The 21,932-nt window shown below is 37.8% G+C and overlaps 1 protein-coding gene across 4 annotated transcripts in view; it reads left to right on the forward strand.

The window, feature by feature from the left end:
• Positions 1–21,473, forward strand: part of LOC102697701 (retinoic acid receptor beta) — a 246,308-nt gene extending 224,835 nt beyond the window's left edge. For all 4 annotated transcript variants that reach the window (XM_069195083.1, XM_069195084.1, XM_006635769.3 and 1 more), the window contains 4 exons: positions 7,357–7,533; positions 11,507–11,711; positions 14,496–14,654; positions 15,445–21,473. In XM_069195083.1, the coding sequence (XP_069051184.1) occupies positions 7,357–7,533; positions 11,507–11,711; positions 14,496–14,654; positions 15,445–15,629 (726 nt within the window). In that variant the 3' untranslated portion in view covers positions 15,630–21,473. The remainder of the gene's footprint in view (positions 1–7,356; positions 7,534–11,506; positions 11,712–14,495; positions 14,655–15,444) is intronic.
• The last annotated feature ends 459 nt before the right edge of the window (positions 21,474–21,932 follow it).

Here is a 21,932-nt window from a genome sequence, read left to right on the forward strand (position 1 = left end):
GAATAACAATCTACCAGAGTTTATTGCTCTGGAGGAGCTAATCGCTGAGGCAATAGCGTCATTATAACATCTGGCTTTCAGAGTTGCATTATGTACATTAAAATGTAATTATGGAAGAAGAACATTTTATATCTTAGCCAGGCTGGCATTGGGCACAGTTGAACTAGGCAACTGCCTAGGGTCCCGAGACCACCAGTGGCCCCCCTCAATGTGCAATACAACATGTTTTTAATCAGCAAGTTTAAATGTGTGCGAAAAATTCCCTACAGAGATTCTTCCTGTTGCTGCTGTAAATTATCCTAATAAGAGGCCCTGTCATAATCGTGTACAGAATATGTTTCTGAAGCGCAGGAAAGAAGAGGGAGATAAGCGATCTCAGAACAGGTGAAGTCACTGTAATAATGCATATTATTACAAATGTGTTTCATTTGTGTTTGAGTCTGTCAGATCCATGTAACTAATGAACAGTAGAGCTGACACATTTTCAAGCGAGGCACATAGACTATTAGAGATGTTTTATCAGAACTTAACAGATTGTAGGTAGCCAAACAAAACTGTGAAAGTGAATGAACGGTACCAAAGACTAATTAGCAGTTATACGCAATTGGCATTAAAAGGCACTGTTTTCCTTGCAGCTTCTCCTGTATTTCATTAAATAAGGGTTTGTAGCTCTTCGGATTGCAGTCGCTTTCCCAGTGACAGTGGCAGGAGCAGAGTTCAGGTTGATTAAAACATACCTTGGCAGAAGACCGTTTCAGTGGACTGGCCCATCATGAGTATCAATCACACAGTGTGCTGACTACAGATCTAGCAGCCATATCACCCTGCAACTCACAACTGGCAGCTAACTGAAGCTAAGCAGGTGTGAGCCTGGTCAGTACCTGGATGGGAGACTTCCTGGGAAAAACCAAGTTTGCTGCTGGCGTTAGTGTGGCCAGCAGGGGGCGTTAACCCTGCGGCTCATGTGGGTCCTAATGCCCCAGTGTAGTGACGGGGACACTATACTGTAAACAGGCGCTGTCCTTCAGATGAGACATAAAACCGAGGTCCTGACTCTCTGTGGTCATTAAAAATCCCAGGGTGTTTCTGAAAAGAGTAGGGGTGTACCCTGGTGTCCTGGCCAAATTTCCCATCGGCCTTTATCAATCATGGCCTCCTAACAATCCCCCTCTATAAATTGGCTTAATTACTCTGCTCTCCTCCCCACTGATCGCTGATGTGTGGTAAGCGTTCTGGCGCACTATGGCTGCCGTCGCATCATCCAGGTGGATTTGAGTGGAGTGTCCAGAAAAGCGCTATATAAGTGAAAGCAATTATTATAAATCTATGAAGATGTAATGTATGATTTTGCCTCCGAAAAATCTAGCCGAATTGGTTTTATGGACGTTTTTTTATAAAACTTTCCCATCTGTTCAGCCTTACTGATCTCACCTCCCTTTCGTATTGAGTGCCCTTATTTCTTACTGAATTACATCTTTATTTCTACACTTCCTTTCAACAAAGGTTTCAATGTAACTGTAAAGTTAATCTGTAAAATATCATGTACTACAATTTTGAAGTAACAGCTTCTGTTTATCGCTGTTTATTGTTAATAATGTTCCCTTTTATTACTTTCATTGTTAAAATACATGTTCATCTCGTAAAATTGGTGCTTCTTGTTCTTGCTTGTCACTTATTTTTTATGTGGTCTTTCAAAGCTGGTTAATAAGTTTCCTGGTTATTGTCTTCTTTTCTTTTGCACACTCTGCATATTAAAAATGACCTGGGTCAACAAAAGTGCTGCTCAAGAACCAGACATTTTATTCCATAATATAACTCCAAACATGTTAACCCATGAGAGCTCTACCCTGTGGTATTTAACTTACATGAATCCCATCGCCACACCTACCAATCAACACAGAGCATCATTTGATCAGTGCCATAAACCAATAGCAGTTGGCTTTATTCACTATGGCGTCACATGTGAATATTACTAGTATATCATTAATGTATATAAATGCTCTAATTAGTAAAATAAGGTTGCGTTGGGAGCTGATAATAGTATTGTATGTGCAAATTGTGATCTGGAGGGAACCCTTTCCAAGGTCTTGCCTAGGACTCCCAAGAAGCTAGGGCCGGTCCTGTTTCTTAGCCTCACGAAACAGTATGATGTACATTAAGAAAGGAAAATTTGGAATACACTCTACGATAACTTATAGTTTTCCCAGTCAAACACAGGAATTGTTGTTCAAACTGTTCAGTAGGAGTTCATTCTGTAGACTATGGTATTTTCACAACAATATCTACACCAATAATGAGCAATTACAAGGACCACATTGGCATGTAGTACGATTGTTTATTTTAAAGTAAGAGCGCCTGTGATCCAACATTCTATTTGCAGCCAAAGAACTTAGAATACAAGTGATATTTAATTCAATCATTAAACTGTTTTTTTGTAGTTTAAGAAAATTATGTTCTCTATAATGCATGGATTCAAGGTTCTTAAAGTGAGTTAGATGCACGAACCATAGTCAAAGGTTTTCAGAGATTCTGCCTTTTGATTTTTCTTTTAAAATCTACATGGACACAGTTTGAACTATTCTTAAACTCATTGTGCTCATTTATTATTTTTCTCTGTGTAGCTGATACTGTTAATTTTCCTTCTCCTTCCTTAAATGTGTGAACCAACCAACAATAACTGAATAGAAGACACTCTTGCCCCTTCAGTACCACTTTTTACCAATCAAGCAAGTTATTAATATATAAAATATATAGGAAAACTTAGAGGTTGATTCTATATTAAAGTAAAAAGGAGGAAGAAAATCTCAGTGTTTCCCTTTTCTTTGCCTATGAGGGACAATGAGGGCAAGAGTACAAATATGAGGCCAAGAGGTGGTCTAGGGAATTTAAAAGAAAGAAAACGGAGACATTTATTCAACATACATAAACATTAATGTCGATTTTAGAGAGCAAGGTGGGGACCACACCCCTATTCTCATCAATGGGGTGGCTGCAGAGATGTTATCAGCTTCAAGTTCCTGGGTACCTTCATTACCAATGATTTAACATGGTCCCAGCATGTAACAGGAGCTACAAAGAACTTCCTCAGACAGTTGAAAACATTTGGTCCATCTTCAACTATCCTTACTACATTCTACAGGTGTACTATTGAGAGTGTGCTCACGTGTGATATTACAGTGTGGTTTGGCAGCAGCTCGATTTCTGACTGAAAGGCATTATGGGGGGTACTCAGGTCAGCCCAGTCCATTACTGGAGTACAGCTCCTTTCTATTGTGGACATTTTCATAACTCGCTGTCTCAGGAAGGTGGGGAGTATTAATAAGGTTAACAATCATCCTGGTTTCTCACTTTTCTCTCCCCTGCCCTCTGGTAAGCATTATAGGAGCATAAAGGCATGAACCTCCAGAGTCAGAGACAATTTCTTCCTGCAAGCTGTCCGACTATTGAATTCTACCTCTAACACTCACTCACACCGATGTTTTTGTTTTGCACATTGCCTGTGCCGACTTTTATTTAAATTGCATTTCATTCTACTTTGTCGTTGTTGCTGCTGCTGTTCTGTGTTTAAGTTTGGTGTTTCCCCTGTATTGGAAATAAGGATTTCATTGTGCTTGTGCACATGGCAAATAAACTGAATTGAATAATGGGGACTTCCATGAGGAAAAGAGGGACTTAACTCAGTGCGTCTCTTTTTAAAATTTAGATGTAAATTTCCAAGTGTTTTTATTAGACACCCACCCAATTTGGAATTGTCAATTGTCTTTTTCCTCTTGGCTAACAGCAAGAGAATTGCACTCACATGTGCTGAATGAGGAAGAGCAGACAGACTCTTAGGAGTTGTGGGAGTGAGGAACAAGCTACCCAGCCGTGTTGTTGAAGCCAGTTGTACCTGTTTTCTTTCAAGAAGGGCCAGATTAGCTACTGATTAGCAATCACGCTTTCTTATGTTCTTCCAACACACTCACTCATTGAACCATTCACACACTACAAGCTGTAGAACTTCACTATGTGCCTGTATGCACTTGGGAAGTCACAGTGAATACTGTTTCACTGGGAGTAGTAAAGCCCCCGATTTATCCCGAACTTACCCCTGGTGGCACTCATCCAGTGGTGGGCATCACCACTTGGGGAGACTCAGTCCTTGTCGGTTAGTAAAATGAACCAGGATTGAGCTTCCAGTTTCTGAGTCATGGAGCTCAGCTCGTGCTCAGAGAGAGAATCTTTACTGGATGAGCTCCAGGTTGGTACATCTTAATAGCAAAATGTAGATACAGTATATGTAAAATGATGCACTCTAACAGACCGGTATGCACCCACTAAAAACACATTTTAAAATATTGTTAATCTCCCACCTTCTTCAGAAAAGCTTACAGATTTAGAAGAGGCTACAATAGAAATTCAGAAAATAAATTCAAAATCTGAAGCCAGTCACACTTGTGTAACCTAGCTTGGAGCTATACACATCAACTCCATGTGCGTATCTGACACAGCTGTGAATTAAAGTACTTTGTGCATCCCAGAGGAAATTAAATGAGGCATTGCATATGGGCTATTTAAACTGTTCTAAAACTAACATTAAATGTTAAATGTTAAAACCAATGTTTTAAAATGTGTAAAAATGTTTTTTTTCTTAAATCTTCCTTCTCTTTGTATACTTTTAGCATTACAGAGATCCCCAAATCCTAATTGTTCTTGCACATATATTCTAGACATGTCATTGGAAGAAATTAAAACGTAGTTCCATGGAACACTCCAAAAGTGTCTTGCGGAGAAATTAGTAATGCTTATGTTTATTTATGTTTATTCTGGCCATCACACTGTATTAGAAACCAGAACTGATAAAGGCTTTGCAGAGACGTCCACTAAAAACATAATGATTCTAAAGTGTGTTATTTGCAGGATCTGCTTGCATATGTGTGTGTAAAAGTATATATTATAAAGTTTTTACATAACAGCGTATAAACAGTGTCCTGCTGATTCACAAATGGCTCTGTTTTAAAAAAATGCAGTTGTCTCTGTGAAGTGAAGTCTTGAGTTGTTAATTGAAGACCTCCAGGCAGTTGGTGAAGTACACTTTAGATTGCATGGAGTGGAACAGCCTTCCTGACAATTGGCAGAGCACTTTCACAGCCCAGGCTTAGAGCCACAAAGGTGGAGTGTTTAATCTGGGCACTTGTGTTATCCATTCCCTAATTGAGTTATAATAAGCAATGGCTCTGGATAACAGGAATGTGTGGTGCTTCTGTACTTTTATCTCCTTTGTTAAAAAGCTCTTGAGCAAGAAGAGAAACAAAAACATGACCTTACCCACGTACTTTAGCAGTCTATAGTACTGCTTGTACTTGTATTGATAGAGAACAGTGGTCATTTTCATCTACTTCTGTGTAACATGGCTAGAAACACTAATGTTTTTCTAATGCTGGATGGATTAATAGTAGGAGGTTCACAGCATTGTTGAGCTGTACCTTGATATAAAGTTAAATAGGGATTGGTTCCGTTAAGACTGTAAAGCTCTTCGTTAGAGCACTTAATAAATGCTTGCAAGCAGATTGAATTTTCCTGGGATCTGTGTAGGGCCTCATCCCAGCATGTTGAATGATTACTTCCCTGTGGACCTCATGAGCGCTGGAGTAAAAGTTATTTCTCCTGACACCACGAGCTAAAACGAGCGAATTATTCACGTCGGAAGTTACAAATCATTTTCTCCAACCTAGTAAAACCTCTGAAAAAAAAAAGCATGTCGTAATTCTACATTGGATTGTGTTTTACTGTAACGTGAATGGATAAAATGGATAAAAAGTTCCGGTCGATGACTGGAACTTTAGTGAAATTGAACATGTTTGCATGTTCTTTGCATGTTCCTGCTCCTGATTAATTAATTCTGATTTGGTCTCCTAAGGTGTTTAGACATTTTTGCATTCCACTTTAATTTTCAAGCAAACCAGTTGAATGAACTAGATATTGGTACTGCTGGTTTAGATGATTAAAAGGAGACCTTGATCGAATGAAAAGAATGTTTATGTACACTTCTGTTCTCCTTAAGTGAGTCTGTTTTTTATGGATGTTCCTTCTTTTAGACGATGATCACAGGCTTCCTTGTAGCGTGAGAGATGATTTTATCACTGTTCATACAGGGAGCCTCTCTTTGAATGCATCCAGTTTCTTAATGAGCTGACATCAAAGTTATCCTATTTACCTGTCAGCAACGACATTTCATCACAGAGTTTACATTGATATATTTAAGGAAATGTGGCATGAATCTTCTAGTTTTGAAGCTAACCTTTTAAACTTAAACCAGCTACATTTGTACTTGGTGCAGATTTATGCTTCTTTTATGCAGCGATGACTTAAAAAAAAGGCAGCGTGAATTTTGAACTGTCACTTTGACATTGTTTATGCAAATTAACCCGTAAGGAAGAGAACTGGAGGACTAATTTGTATCCGCCTTTATTCATTTTCCTGCTTGGTTGCAAGATTCTACATTATGTTCTGATATTTCTGCTTTGATTTCTGTTGGCCACGTTCCATATCTATTACATTTTAAAAATCGCATAACTGACTATGAACAGGAGTCACAAGGGTAAGTGGTGTACATTTAGCTCAGTGTCGCCAGGAGTAGGGTTGTCATTAGCTGTCCAGGGCTCTCTTGGTTCCCAGGGAATCAGTAACCCTGTGACTTCCTGGGGTAGGTTTGCAGTGGTGTCAATAAAGTATGTGCCTCTCCTGCAGTCCTCCAGTAAGTGACTGTGGAGACTGTAGCATATCCGAGTGAATACCTCAGTGAGATGGCCGATTGGTAGAGCCGGTCTGCACCTCCTCATTCTCCCTCCCTAGGTACAGGAGTTTAATATTGTGAGCAAAGATGTTAGCAAATAACGGGCAACTCTAAATTTTTTGTAAAAAAATAAAAATTGTTCTGAAAAGACTGTGAAGGAGAGGTGATATAAAGTTGAGCTCAGCATGTTATAGACTTTAGGACACTGTGTTTCTGTAAGGGGCGTAATAATTTTGCTGAATTGCTTCCACATATCTTGAATCAGCAAAGTAAAGTCCGACACTAGAAAAACTAAGAAATCTGTGCCTTGACATACTGTGATGTGTTAATTTTAACTGAGTTATATAATATAATAAGAAGACACAGGTGTATTAACCCCCGTACAACTCTTAGAAGTTCTCCAAAGTAATGAATTTCACATCTTTAAAATCGAGCAAAACAAATGTGAAATGCAGTTCTGTAACAATTTCCATGGATTGTTTAATCAAAGATGTAGTTTTCCACTCCTTTTCACACTAGAGTGTCGTTGGAAACTGACGAAAAGGTGTTTGTCTTACCCTTTCTGTCGTTTTTCTCTACAGAATTCCAGTGCAGATCACCGTGTGCGGCTAGACCTCGGATTATGGGACAAATTCAGTGAGCTGGCCACAAAGTGCATTATCAAGATAGTGGAATTTGCAAAAAGAGTGCCTGGTTTCACAGGATTGACTATCGCTGACCAAATCACTCTTCTCAAAGCTGCCTGTCTAGACATTCTGGTAAGTGTTTTGAATGGTTTTACTACTTAACACAGTTAATGATACCAGTATAAACATTGAAGATGACCTGTTCATTTGGATTGGAAGGATTTCTAATCAATTTCCACACTGAACTCTTTGTAGGGATAATAATAAAACATTAATAAAAGTGCAATCTTTACAGCAAACTTTTTTCAGGCCCTGCTCTTTCCCCGACAGTACTGCTTCCTCGCACTCATCAGTCCGTGACTACTCTGAATCATAGCTCGTGGCTTTGACAGCTCCTCAGAATTAGTTACTTCACGTGGACTAACAGCTAAAAAAACCTGCAGCTGAGCAGAACTCCTTAACTCTGTGGAGAACTGCACTGTCAGAGTTAGCTTATTCTGTCCTGGCAATATCTTTGAGTTTTTCAGGATTTGGTTTCTTTTATGTACAGTCAGGCAAATATCAAATGAGAGAGTTTACATAAGGATGTTAAGAGATTTGTGTTATAGTTTTTTCTTCATTAAAGAAAAATTGTTTCAGCAAAGTAATTAGAATTCTAGAAAATGTAATAAAATGTAAACAGTTTGGAACAATTGAGAATTTCTGTTACCGAGGACAAAAAGGATTTTTCTTTACAGACCCCCCTTAAGAAACGGGATAAACAAAACAGCAATTAATAGATCACAGTAATGCTCAACTTAATCTATAACACTGACCTGAACTATGCATCAGGAAGAACCTTTGTCTTGAAATCAGTATATGCAAAATCATACTTTGAAAATATATCACTGACAAACTTTCTAATAAAATATTTGCACTATGTATGGTATGTATTTGGAGCACAATTCAAAATGATTTCCTTGTATCTAAAAACATACAGTACAGTATCAAACATTCCTATAGAACAAAAATGTTTAAATGAAAGCTTGCCTCCTTTTTCCCCCCCAGGAAACCATTTTTACTGTTCCCCTTTTCAGAGCACAAATGTGGATGTTTTCGGGTGTGTGGTCTCCTTTCTAACGCAGAACCAATTTATAACTAATTACAGGCCTGTCAATGTTACCAGCGTTCTGATAAGCAACACTTGACTAAGTCTTCCACACAAAGGGATGAAACCCATTATGATGTACAGGACTTTAGAAAGTGAACAATCGCTCGGTTGTGGTGTTCAAGAAGAATCATTCGATTCTTTCCTACGGCAGCATCAATTCTCACGATGGATTATTGTTTTACAAATGATGGCTATAAAGTAAACAGGTACTTTATTTTTTGCAACAGTGTTATCCCTTTAACAGTATTGTGCTTTATATGTGGTGTAAAAACGAATTTATTGTGCCCCCAAAATACTGTACATCAACAGTGAAATGTTCCCAAACATTGCTCCAATGAGCTACAGTACAGTATGTGTCTTAAGGAATATTACATGTAGAAATACCCTGGAGGGTAGAATCGGTCCAAATCCAAAAGCAATGCCGGTAACTGAATAACTGAGGATCACGTGCTTTGTTCACCTGAGCTAGGACTTAGCTGAGCCTGCCTAAAATTAGCGAATCCTAATAGGACATCTGTGTTATGCAAAGTAGAATTTCTGCCACCATGTTACTGTATTTCACAACTTTCCAAAGCAACAGGTCAGCAGTGCCTCTCAGCGGGGGGGGTAGACATTATTGTTTTTGTTTAACCATTTTGTAAAATATCTCAAGAATTTGATACTACTGCCAAAACACTATACATTACATCCTATTTAATTTCCACTGGTAGTTCAGTTTCCTGAAAAATAAACAACCTGCATACAGGACTTGTTAGGGTCATGCACTCTAATATAATTTCTGTTTATCTACGAAAGACTGTAAATACCTACAGATATTAATAAGTGTTCTAATCTTATGTAAAAAAAACTATTTTATTTGTGCACTGACTGAACTGTACAGGTTTGAACATGTTTGAAGTCCTTGTGCATTTTTGTATTTATCCTAAAAAGCTGACTTTCCTGTTATAAATTGCAGATGAAAGGGAAATAAAGGAAATTAAATTAAGAATTGAACAATTTGTGAAACTGTTTATCTGTTTTTCGTGACTACATATCTTTATTTGAATACAAGAACTAAAACAGACCATGACATTGTCCAAAATGAGTAGAGTTCATTACAAACCATTTATTTTAGGTTGTGCAATGTGAGAACTTTCGAGATGAGTTTTAAAGGCTGACAGCAGTGAAACTCCTAGACACCTACAAATATGGTGCTATGTAAATTTTACTCATTAAAAGTACAAAGCAAGTTGAACATTTAGGTTTCTGCTCCACTGCATAACCTCTTAGTTCAGTTAAACCCTTTGGGATTTCTGTAAGAGGAGAGCTTTACTGGATAACCACATACTGTATACTTCATACTGTATATTCTCAGAACTGCTTTCTTCCATTATGGTGTTGACTGAAAATCCCATTGCGGACTCCAAAGAAAGATCAAACAAATAATATTTCTCAGCAACGCCTGCATGAGTCATGTTGAACATGTTTTATTCTCTTTAATAATTCTGTTGTTTTTCAATTCATTGTCAAAGCCAACCTCAAAAGGTGTCATCTGGAAAAAGGCTATATTATCAATGGGGTACAATTTCAATTAAGCCTACATATGAATTCAAAGTTAGCATAAAATAGTTCCTTAATGCTTTATGGGATCTAATTACTAAAATATTACTGTAGAATGAGTAATATTCCATTTCACAGTTAATTAAATTTCTTTTTCAATTTCTTAGATACCAATAACCAATGATGTAGCTGAAGGTACTTAATCTTTTAAATAATTATTATTAAAGAGGAATATTACCTGCATCCTGAACACAATATAATTAAAAAATGAAACAAATGTGTGCTTTTATATATGTTCTTATCTATTTTAATTATTAGTTCAGCAGAGACTAAGCTATAAAATTGACAAATTGAATCAAGTCACCCTGGAAGTCACATTACACAAAGGAAGTGTTATCTCTGAATATTAAAACTTCAGAAGTCTTGGTTTAAAACTTTTGGGCACTGTGTTTCTACAGTGTAAGTGTTTTGGCAATAAAGAGTTTAAACTTGAACTAGACTCAACAACTGTTTCAGTTAATTGCTAATATAAGACTAGAGTATGTTTTACTATCCTGCATTTAAAATCACAAATTAGTTATTGGTGTATATCCTACTTGTATATTAATATATCAGTTGATCCATACAGAGGTCATGGCGATGTAGCAGTTAGTGTAGCTTCCTTGCACTTTTAGTGTCCTGGGTTTGAATATGGGCTAAGGTATCGTCTTTGGTGACCTTGCTTTTTTTCTTCCTGTGTTCGCATAGTTTTTACTTTCCAAATGCTCTAGTCAGCTCCCCTGTTCCGAAGTTTTTTTTGTAATTTATGCATTTTTAAGCGTATGTTGTTTTTTCCAGCACTGTTTTCAGATCTTTACTGGGAATGTCAGACAGGGGCAGCCATCTTTGTTTGCCTCCAATACCTTTTAAAAATCACTGCTAACACTACTGTTGTATCTGTGACTATGTAGGTTGCCGTCTTCAAAGGAAGCTGAATGTGCCTGTTACCGCAGTTAATTTGCAACAGAGATGCATTTGCCTCCCACTCATCTTGAAGCCTGTTGCCTGGCAGTGATGAAAGTGAAATAGTGCCAAAAGATTAGGCCTAGTTGGTCTGCTGCTCAGAAGAATAGGCTAGGACCTTTAGGCTGCATATAATGATCACAAAATGCTTTGAAAAGTAAATGCAGTTTTCATTACGTACAGCATTCTTCCAGTGCTGTCCGTGTGTGCGCTCATTTCCGAGAGAGAAAATTGTTCTCTGTCTTACGAGTGGTTTTATTAGATATTTTCTCTTTTTGTATTTAATTTGTATGCATGGAAATTATATATAAGCTTTAATGTAATTCTTTGATCTAGAGCAAGAGTTTTATTGAAGTACTGGTTTCAACTTGTTTCAACTGGTTATAGCTGGTTTCCTCTGGTTCCCAAATCTAGATTCTCCGGATCTGTACAAGATACACGCCAGACCAGGACACAATGACCTTCTCCGACGGCCTTACGCTGAACAGAACGCAAATGCACAACGCAGGATTTGGCCCTCTCACCGACCTCGTCTTCACGTTTGCCAATCAGCTCCTGCCTTTAGAGATGGATGACACGGAGACAGGCCTCCTCAGTGCCATCTGTCTCATTTCTGGAGGTGCGTATCTCCACATGGTGCGCAGTGCTCATCACTGCAGGTTGTAGGAAAATGGACCGGAAAGGAGCATCTGAACGAGGGGAGGAAGAAAGAAAAAAAACTAATTTTTGCAGATCCCTAGAACACAAGCCATTATCACTAGAAAACTAGGCTCTATAATTACAAGTGCACAGTTTAAATTGACAATCACCTTTCCTTTGTTCTTTTATCACTGGTCCATGTGTTGGTTTGCTGTATTATTTTCTGAATGGAACAAGTAATAGGTTTATTCCAGTACAGGCGAAAAGTTGTGTTTTCTTTCTTTTCATTTTTTCAGCATGGAATAATTACTTGTTCCTTTGCAGCCTATGCACACTGACGCAGCTACCCACCTGAACTTCTTTTCTTAATCTCTGTTCTTATTTTCTTAATTTTCTGTTCACTAAAGCTCAAAGCTTTTAATTTACAATAAACAGGATTTCAGATTCGTTGTCTGTGATGTATGTTCATATACATACATACATTTAAAGTCGCTAAGAGGGATTTAAGTTTGTTTTTGTTAGGTTTTGACTATGCTCATCTTTTTTGGCCTTCTTTTAACTTTCATTTCCAGCAATTGCTAAAATGTCTTAGAGATCGTAACTAGACATCAAGCAAGAGTTGAATACAGTGCCCATATACATACAGATCCATGCTCAGTGTGCACCATAAGAAGCAGCTGTGATCAACAGGCAGCAACCATTTTGCATTTGTCTTTATACATTTAGTTCACAAGTGCAATACAAATACAGTTATGTGACCAGAATTGTGAAAGAACACTTTCTAAAACTAAAAAATACATTTCTGTGATAGTGTAATATGATAATGATAATGCAAAGTATTCTGTATATTAAATTTGTGGGGGTTTTTGGTTATCATACAATACATTTTTATGTTTATGTACATTACTTTCATACATATAAGATAAGATTTTTATTGTCCCCTGAGGGTAATTTTTTATGAACACACAGCACTCCTGTACATTTAAATTGAATGCAAACAAAAAAAAAGAAAAGAAAAACATTGCACATTATTCTGTTACAAAAAATAAGAAAAACATTGCACATCACTCTATTGCACATGTATAATACATAACAACATGTAACATTTATAATGCATCACAAAACATATTGCATTCAAGTGGGTTGTAAGAGTCACAATTTTGTTTATCCTTGACATTTGCGTTGACATCTTTAATGGATAGTGGAACGAAGGAATGTTTGTATCTGTTTCACTTCTGGAAGCCTAACACGTTTGCCAGAAGGAAGAAGTTGATTACATGTACATTTAATCCTTGCTGTTAAACTCTGATCTAAGATCTGGAGCATCAATGATCTAACGCCGTGAGATTAGCCAAAACTCCCTGGTCTTGAAAGGACAAGATGTACTCTTTGTATAGGTCTTACATGGAGCAGCTCTTTAGATTATAGTGTCTTTCAAAGAAGAGGTTATACAGTAAATTAAAACAATAAACATTAATTAACTCTTACCATTTCACAATTCTAGAAAGGACCGTCTAAATAGACTTTTATTTTCCACTTGAGTGCTGTATATAAACATACACAATTAACATGAAATTGAAAACAATCCTTAAATGAGTGATGCAGAAACATTTATTTCATTGGCTTTTTTCCAGTGTTTAGATTCCGTGCGATTTTATGTTTTAGCAACCATTTAATGTCTCATAATAATACATTTTTATTTACGAACAAATGTATTCTAAGGCTTTGTACAATAGCACCCATATAATTTAGTTGTATTGAGCACATTCTGCATCAACTGTTTACAGCCTCTACAACATGCCAAAATAGGATCACACAGTGCAGCCACTATTGTAAAACTCTATAAATGGGCTTGACAGGAAGCATTTCCTAGAAAACAGCAGTTTAATATATACATACTGCCATCATATGGCAATGTTGAATACTGCAGCTCTCCAATTTGACTTTAGTTAGCTCTCACACACACTGCTGTTGTCGAACCACTATATTGTTCTATTTTGGTTCCTCTGACAGTTATTTAATGGTGACAAAGCTGTTAGCATTGCTGCCTGGCAGTCCCGGGACCTTAGTTTTATTTCTTGGGTGCTATCTGTGTGGTGTTTGTATGAACTCCTTGTGTGTGGGGCGGAGTGGTTGTTCTGTGGCTAAGGATCTGCGCCTGTGGCTGGAAGGTTGTCGGTTCAAATCCCACAGCTGGCAGAGGAGTCCTACTCTGTTGGGCCCCTGAGCAAGGCCCTTAACCCCAGCTACTCCAGGGGTGCTGTACAATGGCTGACCCTGTGCTCTCTCCCTTTCTGTGTGCCTGTGTGTCTCATGGAGAGCAAGCTGGGGTACGCGAAAAGACAAATTCCTCATGCAAGAAATTGTATAAGGCTAATAAAGTGATGTGATGTTATGTTCAAGTGAGTTTTCTCTGGGTACTCCAGTTTCTTCCCACAGTCCAGAGACATACTGGTAGGTTAATTGGCTTCTATAAAATCGACCCTGGTGTGAGTGTATGTGTTTGGGTCTGTATATCTGTCCTGCAGTAGACTGGTGTCCATTGCTTGCCAAGACAGGCTCTGGCAGATCCAAGGAACCAAGCAAGTTTTATTAATGGAAGAAAATATGTCTGACAATTCCTAAACAGGTTTCAGTATTTTATTTAATTGTGAGTGACTTCTGCCTTTTTCAAAGGTGCTTGGCCTAAGCAAGCATCTGCTTTGAAACACATAATAATGAAAATGTGTTGTTTGTAAAGACGATGTAATACTCTCATTGACAGACCGACAAGACCTTGAGGAACCAGCAAAAGTTGACAAGCTACAGGAACCACTGCTAGAGGCATTAAAGATCTATATAAGAAAGCGGAGACCTAGTAAACCACATATGTTTCCAAAGATTTTAATGAAAATCACAGATCTGCGCAGCATCAGTGCGAAAGGTAAGAGACTCTGACTTAAATCCACATATAAAGAATCTAAAGAGGGGAATGACATGGCAGTTTGTCATGGTATAAGACAGAAGACAAAAAGAAAACTCCAGGATATTGAGATTTTCATGAATATTTGGGTTCATGGCTTAATCAAGTGTGATGTTGCATTTTCAGTGGTACTAGTGAATATCAGCACCACCATGGTCAGTATGTCAGATCATTCAGAATCCCCTTGCTTTCTTTTTATATGCTTTCTTGTTTTGCCTGTTAGCTCAGCTGGGAATGGTGTGAGCAAATTATCTTTGTTGCTAACCTCCTGTGTAGAGTGACAATGAAATCTACTCTGAAACAAATCAAATTAGGTGAATTGCCAAATCAGGTATAATAATGAATTACATTTAGGATTTGTTTTAGTATTCTGAGAAAACTGATTTCTATTCTGCTGCGTGCTCAACACATTCCCTGTTACCCTGCCTACCTACATTTATATATTTAAAACAATGAAAGAGCCTGTCTGTACTGTATATAGAAATATACTATAAGTTTAAAGTCTGTTATCACCTTTCATTTTTTTTAAATATTCAGATTTTTATAGCTTCTTATCAAGTCTAATGCATTATTTTTCTGTGTATCTTGTCACTTTATTAGGTATTTTTGCTTTTCTGAATTATTTTATTTCCTCACACTGCGTATGCTGCGCATATTCATTGGACATGAGGAAGTAATCATGATTGAAATGGAATGCGCTGTAGTTGTCAGATAGAGTAATTCAAAAGCGTCTGTCTCTGTTTTTCCACAGGTGCAGAACGTGTTATTACCCTCAAAATGGAAATTCCAGGATCAATGCCTCCGCTAATCCAGGAAATGCTGGAAAACTCAGAAGGACAAGATGGACAGAGACCTGAGGAAAGTCCAGACAAACCCCAGGACAGCCCCACGTCAGAGGAGAGTGGCCCTGCCGCACAGCTGGCTGAAGAGAAATAGGACCATTGAGAACTTTATTAGACATTCCTTTGCACAATACAGGGGGACGCGCAAAGCCAGAAGCATTTTCAGTGATGCTTTGTCTTTGCTTTGCTTTTTTTTACAACACTAAGGCCTAAAAGGACCAATGCTTTGTGTATAATTGTTATTAAGCTCTTATTTGGGGGGGGGGGGGGGAGGACTGAAACTGTACCCTTGAATTTCAAAGCTCCCTTTGGCCAGACGCCAAAAAAAGAATGACAATAACAGCAACGACAGTTTAAAACTTCAGGTTTCCATTATGTAAATTTCATCATTGCATGATGGTCTCAAAGCTTGGTAAGTGGTTTTATTCTATACTTCTTGTTGGCATACATTGTACATACCATTGTATGGTTAAACCTATGTTTCTATAATGACTTTGTGGTGCTTTTCCATTGTCTTAAATATGATCATGTTTAAGGCGATACATCAAGATAAAATGGGCTTATTAAGTCCTTAAAATGGTTATATAGAATGTTCTGGCTTAGGTAGGATGGAAGTCTATTTTATATCTGTTTATATATTTAAAGATTTTTTTACTCTTATTTCACCATTCAACAAGATGATAGACTCTACAAAAGTGGCAGAATTCGCCATATCCCTTGGTATCTGTACAATCTGTTAATTCTGTTCAACAAGTTTTGATGCTGTCAAGGGAAGAAATTTCAATAAGGAGACCATTTCAATTACTTCCAGCTGGCTTTGCACAGTAATTCTGAGAGGATTTGAAAGGGCCAATGTAATCAAAATCACATTTCACATTTTATTGCTGCTTTATCAGTGTCTTTTGGCAGAAAAAAGTAGGGAAAATGCTGTCGATTATATTTTCTTTCCAGAAAGTTGAATGTTTAAAATATCAGTGCAGAACAGACTCATAGCAGTGCAATCTGGGTAGAGGTTTTAGTTGTTTCACAAAATGAGTCTGAATTGTCAAAGATTTAATGTTTTCCATAGGCAATATGTTTATTTTAAAGAGGGTATTCCAGAGCAATGAGTCTACATTTTTGGCTAAAGCATTGTGCGGTTTTCTTCACCTGATTAAAGTATAGCATTTTGGCACTGGGCCTGTTACAGAAAGTGACATCACCCCGTTGGAATCTGGATAGCACTAAATTCTCCCACAGTGGGAGGCCCAGCCTTTTAGCACAGTGGAATTCGCTGCTGCCTTGAAGGGTTGCTTTGTGTCTCTGAGCTGGAGTTGCTTATGAGTTTGACTCTCGGGAAGGATATACTAGTAGCTGGACTAGTTATGAAAATACATGAACATAAAATTTAAAAAAATGTCATCCCAACTCACTTAATTGCATACAAAAATGCACCATTATCTTTGAAACCAATTATCTAACCAGTCTAAGCAAGTACCATAGCACTTATCAAAATTCAACACCTGCAACTAATGTAAAGTAGTGATCTATACACCTAGTCCTGTAGAGTCTCAGTGTACTCTGAGCTTTCTGAACTCTATAAATTTTTTATCTGAGCTTGTAGCTATTGAAGATTTTCAATTTTCATAAAGACCAACATGTCAAGGACAGAGATGATATCGAGTATTTTATCATGTTAACTTGTTTTAAAACAAAGTACTGTATTTCATGTCTACAGTGGGTTCTCAGAAAACTCCCCATTCACTAACATAATATGACAGAATTGCAGCAAAATTATGAATACAAAGTGTATGGGATTTGGTCTACATGTATATCAGTATTAGTCTTAGGAGTATTCATCTTAAACTCAAAGTTCAAAACAGTAAAAACGGAACAAACTCAAAATAACACCAAATATTTTAAAAACCTGAGGTTTCTTTGTCACACGCAGTAAGGGTTTTGGGGGTGAAAAATAGAAAGGCGGAGACACGAGTTTTGTTCAGTTTTAATCTGGAGGACATACTTTTCTTTTATTTCAGTTAATGCTGAGAGGCCTGACAGATCTTGAGTAGGGAACTGGACAAAAACAGAATGAAGGCTTTAAGGGACCAGTCTGTTAACATGTGAAGCTCAAATCCTACTGGTAACCAAAAGGCTCTGACTGGCATTTGCTAAAATCCCTGCTGCTTGAAAGGTTGATAGGGCTTTCTTTTCTCTTACTCTGAAGGTATCTGTGTGCTTCATCTTAAAGGTGACTACATTTGTCATTTCCCACATCCATGAAATATTCACTGAATTGTTCCTGTAGGCCCTGTAAATGTAGAACAGTTATGTCCTTCATACTGTCAACTGAATGATTAACACACTGATCCATAAGATACTCCTGTGTCAAAGACATGTGAATTGATCCCTGCTGCACATATAAAGACCCGTATTCAGCTTTATTAATGAATGCGGCTATCCTGTCACTTGACATTAAAACGTTTGAATCCCGACCCTGAAGTGACACATTTAGTCACTCAAATATGGCAGATGGATATCACAATAAGGATATCCAATGAGTGTCCCTGACTTGCTGTACACGTGGAGAGGTTTGGTCAGCAAGAAAAATGCAGGCTTCCTTGGAAAGCTCACGCAGTCTTGAGTCGTCCACACCTTGGCCCTAGACAGACATAAGGCCTCTCTGTGTAATGACAGGCTGAGGCTTGCCCCCATCTCTTTGCGTAAAATGGCAAAAATCAATAAATTAACTGAGCGCAACTTTGGCAAGTACATGATTTGCATTGGAAAGCCCATTGCTGTGAACCTGTGGCAACTTGAGCCAACAGCCATTGTCTGCCTGACATGAAACAATGACTCCAGGTTGCCTTGGGGATTCCTGCTTGCATCCTTGTCACAAGGCCACTGTGCTCTTCAGTCATAGAACTTGCATCACCATGGCCCACGGACCATCATCCCCAGTCAATACCAGTGTCTTGTGCATTGCCTCTTAAAGGTTTCAAAAGCACTTCACCTTTAATTCTGATGGCTGCCTGATGTAAAATGAGTCTCTAGTTGTGCACCACTGAATGTAATCGGTCACCTCATCTGTCTGAACTGAGACACTTTTTTGGAGCTGTTCTTTTACATCACTGCCCATCTCTCCAATTTGGCAAGTGTTTTAAAGAAGGACCTCGCCTAGCTATGCTACTAGACTTCACTTCTATCTTCATCAAGCGCTTATCCTTTGCAGGAGACTTTCTCCCCGTTGTGTGACTGACCAGATTTGCCAATGCAAAGCGCTACATGTAAGCTTCTGTAGCCTTCATTTTAAATGTGCTGTGTACTTCAACTGTTTTGTCCTGTTCAGCCATGTCCTGTTGACCCATTTCGTGTTTGGGTTTAGATATTAAGGTGCTGTGTCTTCTATCAAGAATCCAGTGTGGGTAGAAGATACCTGCACACAACACATTTTGCTTTGTGCATCACCGGACATGCTCAATGTAAAGCTAAACTGGCTTATTTTCAATTTTTCAATTTTGCTGGAATCTTTTTTAATCACTTCCAATTGTGCATTTGTCTCCTTTTCTCACTTCAGTTGTCTCCAGGTTCTGCAATGACATCATAGTTCCTAAGGACCTAAACTGGGATTTCTGAAATCTGTGATTGTTAAACTAATTATATTTTAATTATGTTAGTTTTAAAAATAATCCTTTGAACATATATGAAGTGAAAACAAAAAAGCCCACACAGGTCAAACCTTCTATGGCTTACTGTTTGTGAACTTCAGTTTTTAACCACTTTTACAGCAGATGCATCCTGTTCTCTTGAAATGCACTGTCGGGATATTGCAGATGATCTGAATGCTTATAATGGTCTTATTACATTTTTGGTCCTGAGTCCCTAATTGAAATAGGTAAATAATTCAATGGGAATCTAACATACATGACATGCATCTCTCTCTCTCAGGACGTACAATGTACAAATCTCTGAAAACTCCGAAAGTTCATACACAAACATGAACATCAAGATTATGTGTCTGAAATGTACTGAGAGGCATTAAAACCTCTCAAAAAGTTGGTGTTTTGACTCCAGGCCTTTTCAGTGTCTCCTGTTGTCCATGTTTCAACCCATACAGAAAAATAGGAATAATGAATACACAGTAGACTGCAGTTTTGTCTTGATGTTGCAACTCTCAAACACACATTCACAGGCGGCCAAAGGCTGCACTTGGAGTAGGTAGAAGCTCAGGCCTGAAAGATCATGTTTTGGAACCAAAGGTTGGGGACGGGGGAAGGGGTATAGGATAACCTTCACTAGTCTAAACTTTTGGAGCCTAAACCGTGCTGATTCTGGTACGTGTTATACAATACATTTCCCAAAATCCCTCTAAAGCAAGAGAAAGTCTTCTGGCATTGCACCAGTTCCATGATATCATCATTCATTGTTTGGCCAACACAGCCTGCTTTGTTTGTGCCAGCTGGATACCTAGTATTCTTTTCCGAATACATTACATTTATATAACTGTACGTACCTAGAAAATGTAATATATCCACTATAAATACTTGCATGCAGAGTAGCAGCGAAGCACCATGGTCATTCATTATTAACAACACTTAGCCACTTCTAATGTTGAAGCTATAAAAAACCTGTTATTCAACCACATATGAAATGATAGTTGGGGATTTTACACATATGGTGGGCCCTGACAGGGTACTGCTGTAGCTCAGCTGGACATCAATTTCTGGTCCCAAAACACTGGGGGACAGTGTGTGATTCACCTATTTTAAAAAATGTAGTCTCCAAAGCAGTTGCTTCTTGCTTGAGATGCACATAAATCCTGGCTTAAATGTATCCATTGTCATAATGGTATGCTTTAATTTCCCTGTGGTATATTTGCATTTCATTGATTTGCCAACAGATGCAGACATGCAACATACAGTATGTTGGCAAGGGAGATACACATCTGCAGAACAATGGGGATTAAAATAACGGTAATAGTCAAATACCAAGGCTGGACGATTCCTACTTTTTTTTTTCTACAAGTCAATTAGGATTTTAAATATATTTTTATACCATGTAGTAAAAGGTATACATAAAGTGGGATTTTTTTTTCAAAAGGTTTTTAATTCTTAGACATTTACAAGAACTAGGTCATTACAAAGTGGCGTTATTAAAAAAAAAACTGCTTCTAAGCAGTGACTCTACGCTTAATTGAATCTTACTGCACACAAAAGTTTCCCCCTAGGAAGAAGAGGGGAAAGTGAGCAAGAGTATTGAATGTAATAGCGTGCGCTTTGAGATGCCTTTTGGTTCCATTTCTCCAAATTGATTTTTTTTTTATCATTGTATTCTAGTTTGTCTATGCACATTAAATGCATCAAAAGTTTCAAACCGAAGATTATGAATTCCAAGAGGATGCTGTAAACCTGTGAATGTTACAACACAACTCGCACCACAGGAAGTATTGAAATGGTCTCCTTCAGTTATTTGTAAAACATATCAAACACTCTGTGTATCTCTGATCTCACCCCTGTTTGGCAGCAAAGATAGCCTCCAAGGCAAAACACAGTGTGACAGTGTTGTTCTGTTTTCCCGTGTCATTTTGAGCCAGTTAGGAAATGTATGTAAATTGGCTGAAGCAGTAAATCACGATACAGCAGTGTTGTAGAATTGTGTTCATAGATACATTAAAAATCTATTACTTTAGGATTCATTTAAAACACTAATGCAGGGGCAACAATTACATGAAAAAACTATACTAAAGATCTCTGCCTATTAATTTGATTCACGCAGAAACAGTGACTGAGCCCATTCATTCAAAGCCCTGCTGTTGGAATATTCTTTTGTATTTGCTATATCTGTAATGTATTTTCACTGGCTCTTGTTTGTACATTAACAAGCTTTTTATGTTCATATACTGTTTACCTTTACCATGGAATCTCCTGGCAAAATAATAAAATATATTTATTTTAAAATACTAAGGTATGTTAATTTAATGGTAAGTACATGGTTTGGTAAAATGACCTACAATGCTACTGTATTTTAAGAAAACAAAATAGAAAAGGGAATTAAGAAACCATCTTATCATTGATTAAATAGTCCATTTGAAATGTATACCATTTGTCACATTTATGGTTTCATGTAAAATGTGATACCATGCCACTAAAGTGGACTGTACAGTGTACAAGCCAACAGCTCTACGGAACATTATGGTCTACTTCACATGATCACCTTCACGCACACAGGATTGACGATGACTAGGTATGCTTCCAAACGAAAGAGTTCATCTTAAAGGAGTTTCTTGCATACGGTATTTTAGGCATATAAAGTTCAGGTCAACCATCCAAGATCAGTGAAAGAAGTAGTGACCATTTAAGATGAAAAGGTATGCACCAATATATCAGAAATCACATAAAGGCTAGCACAACACCCTAGA

Source organism: Lepisosteus oculatus, chromosome 10 (genome assembly GCF_040954835.1).
Source record: "Lepisosteus oculatus isolate fLepOcu1 chromosome 10, fLepOcu1.hap2, whole genome shotgun sequence".
Classification (NCBI taxonomy): Eukaryota; Metazoa; Chordata; class Actinopteri; order Semionotiformes; family Lepisosteidae; genus Lepisosteus; species Lepisosteus oculatus.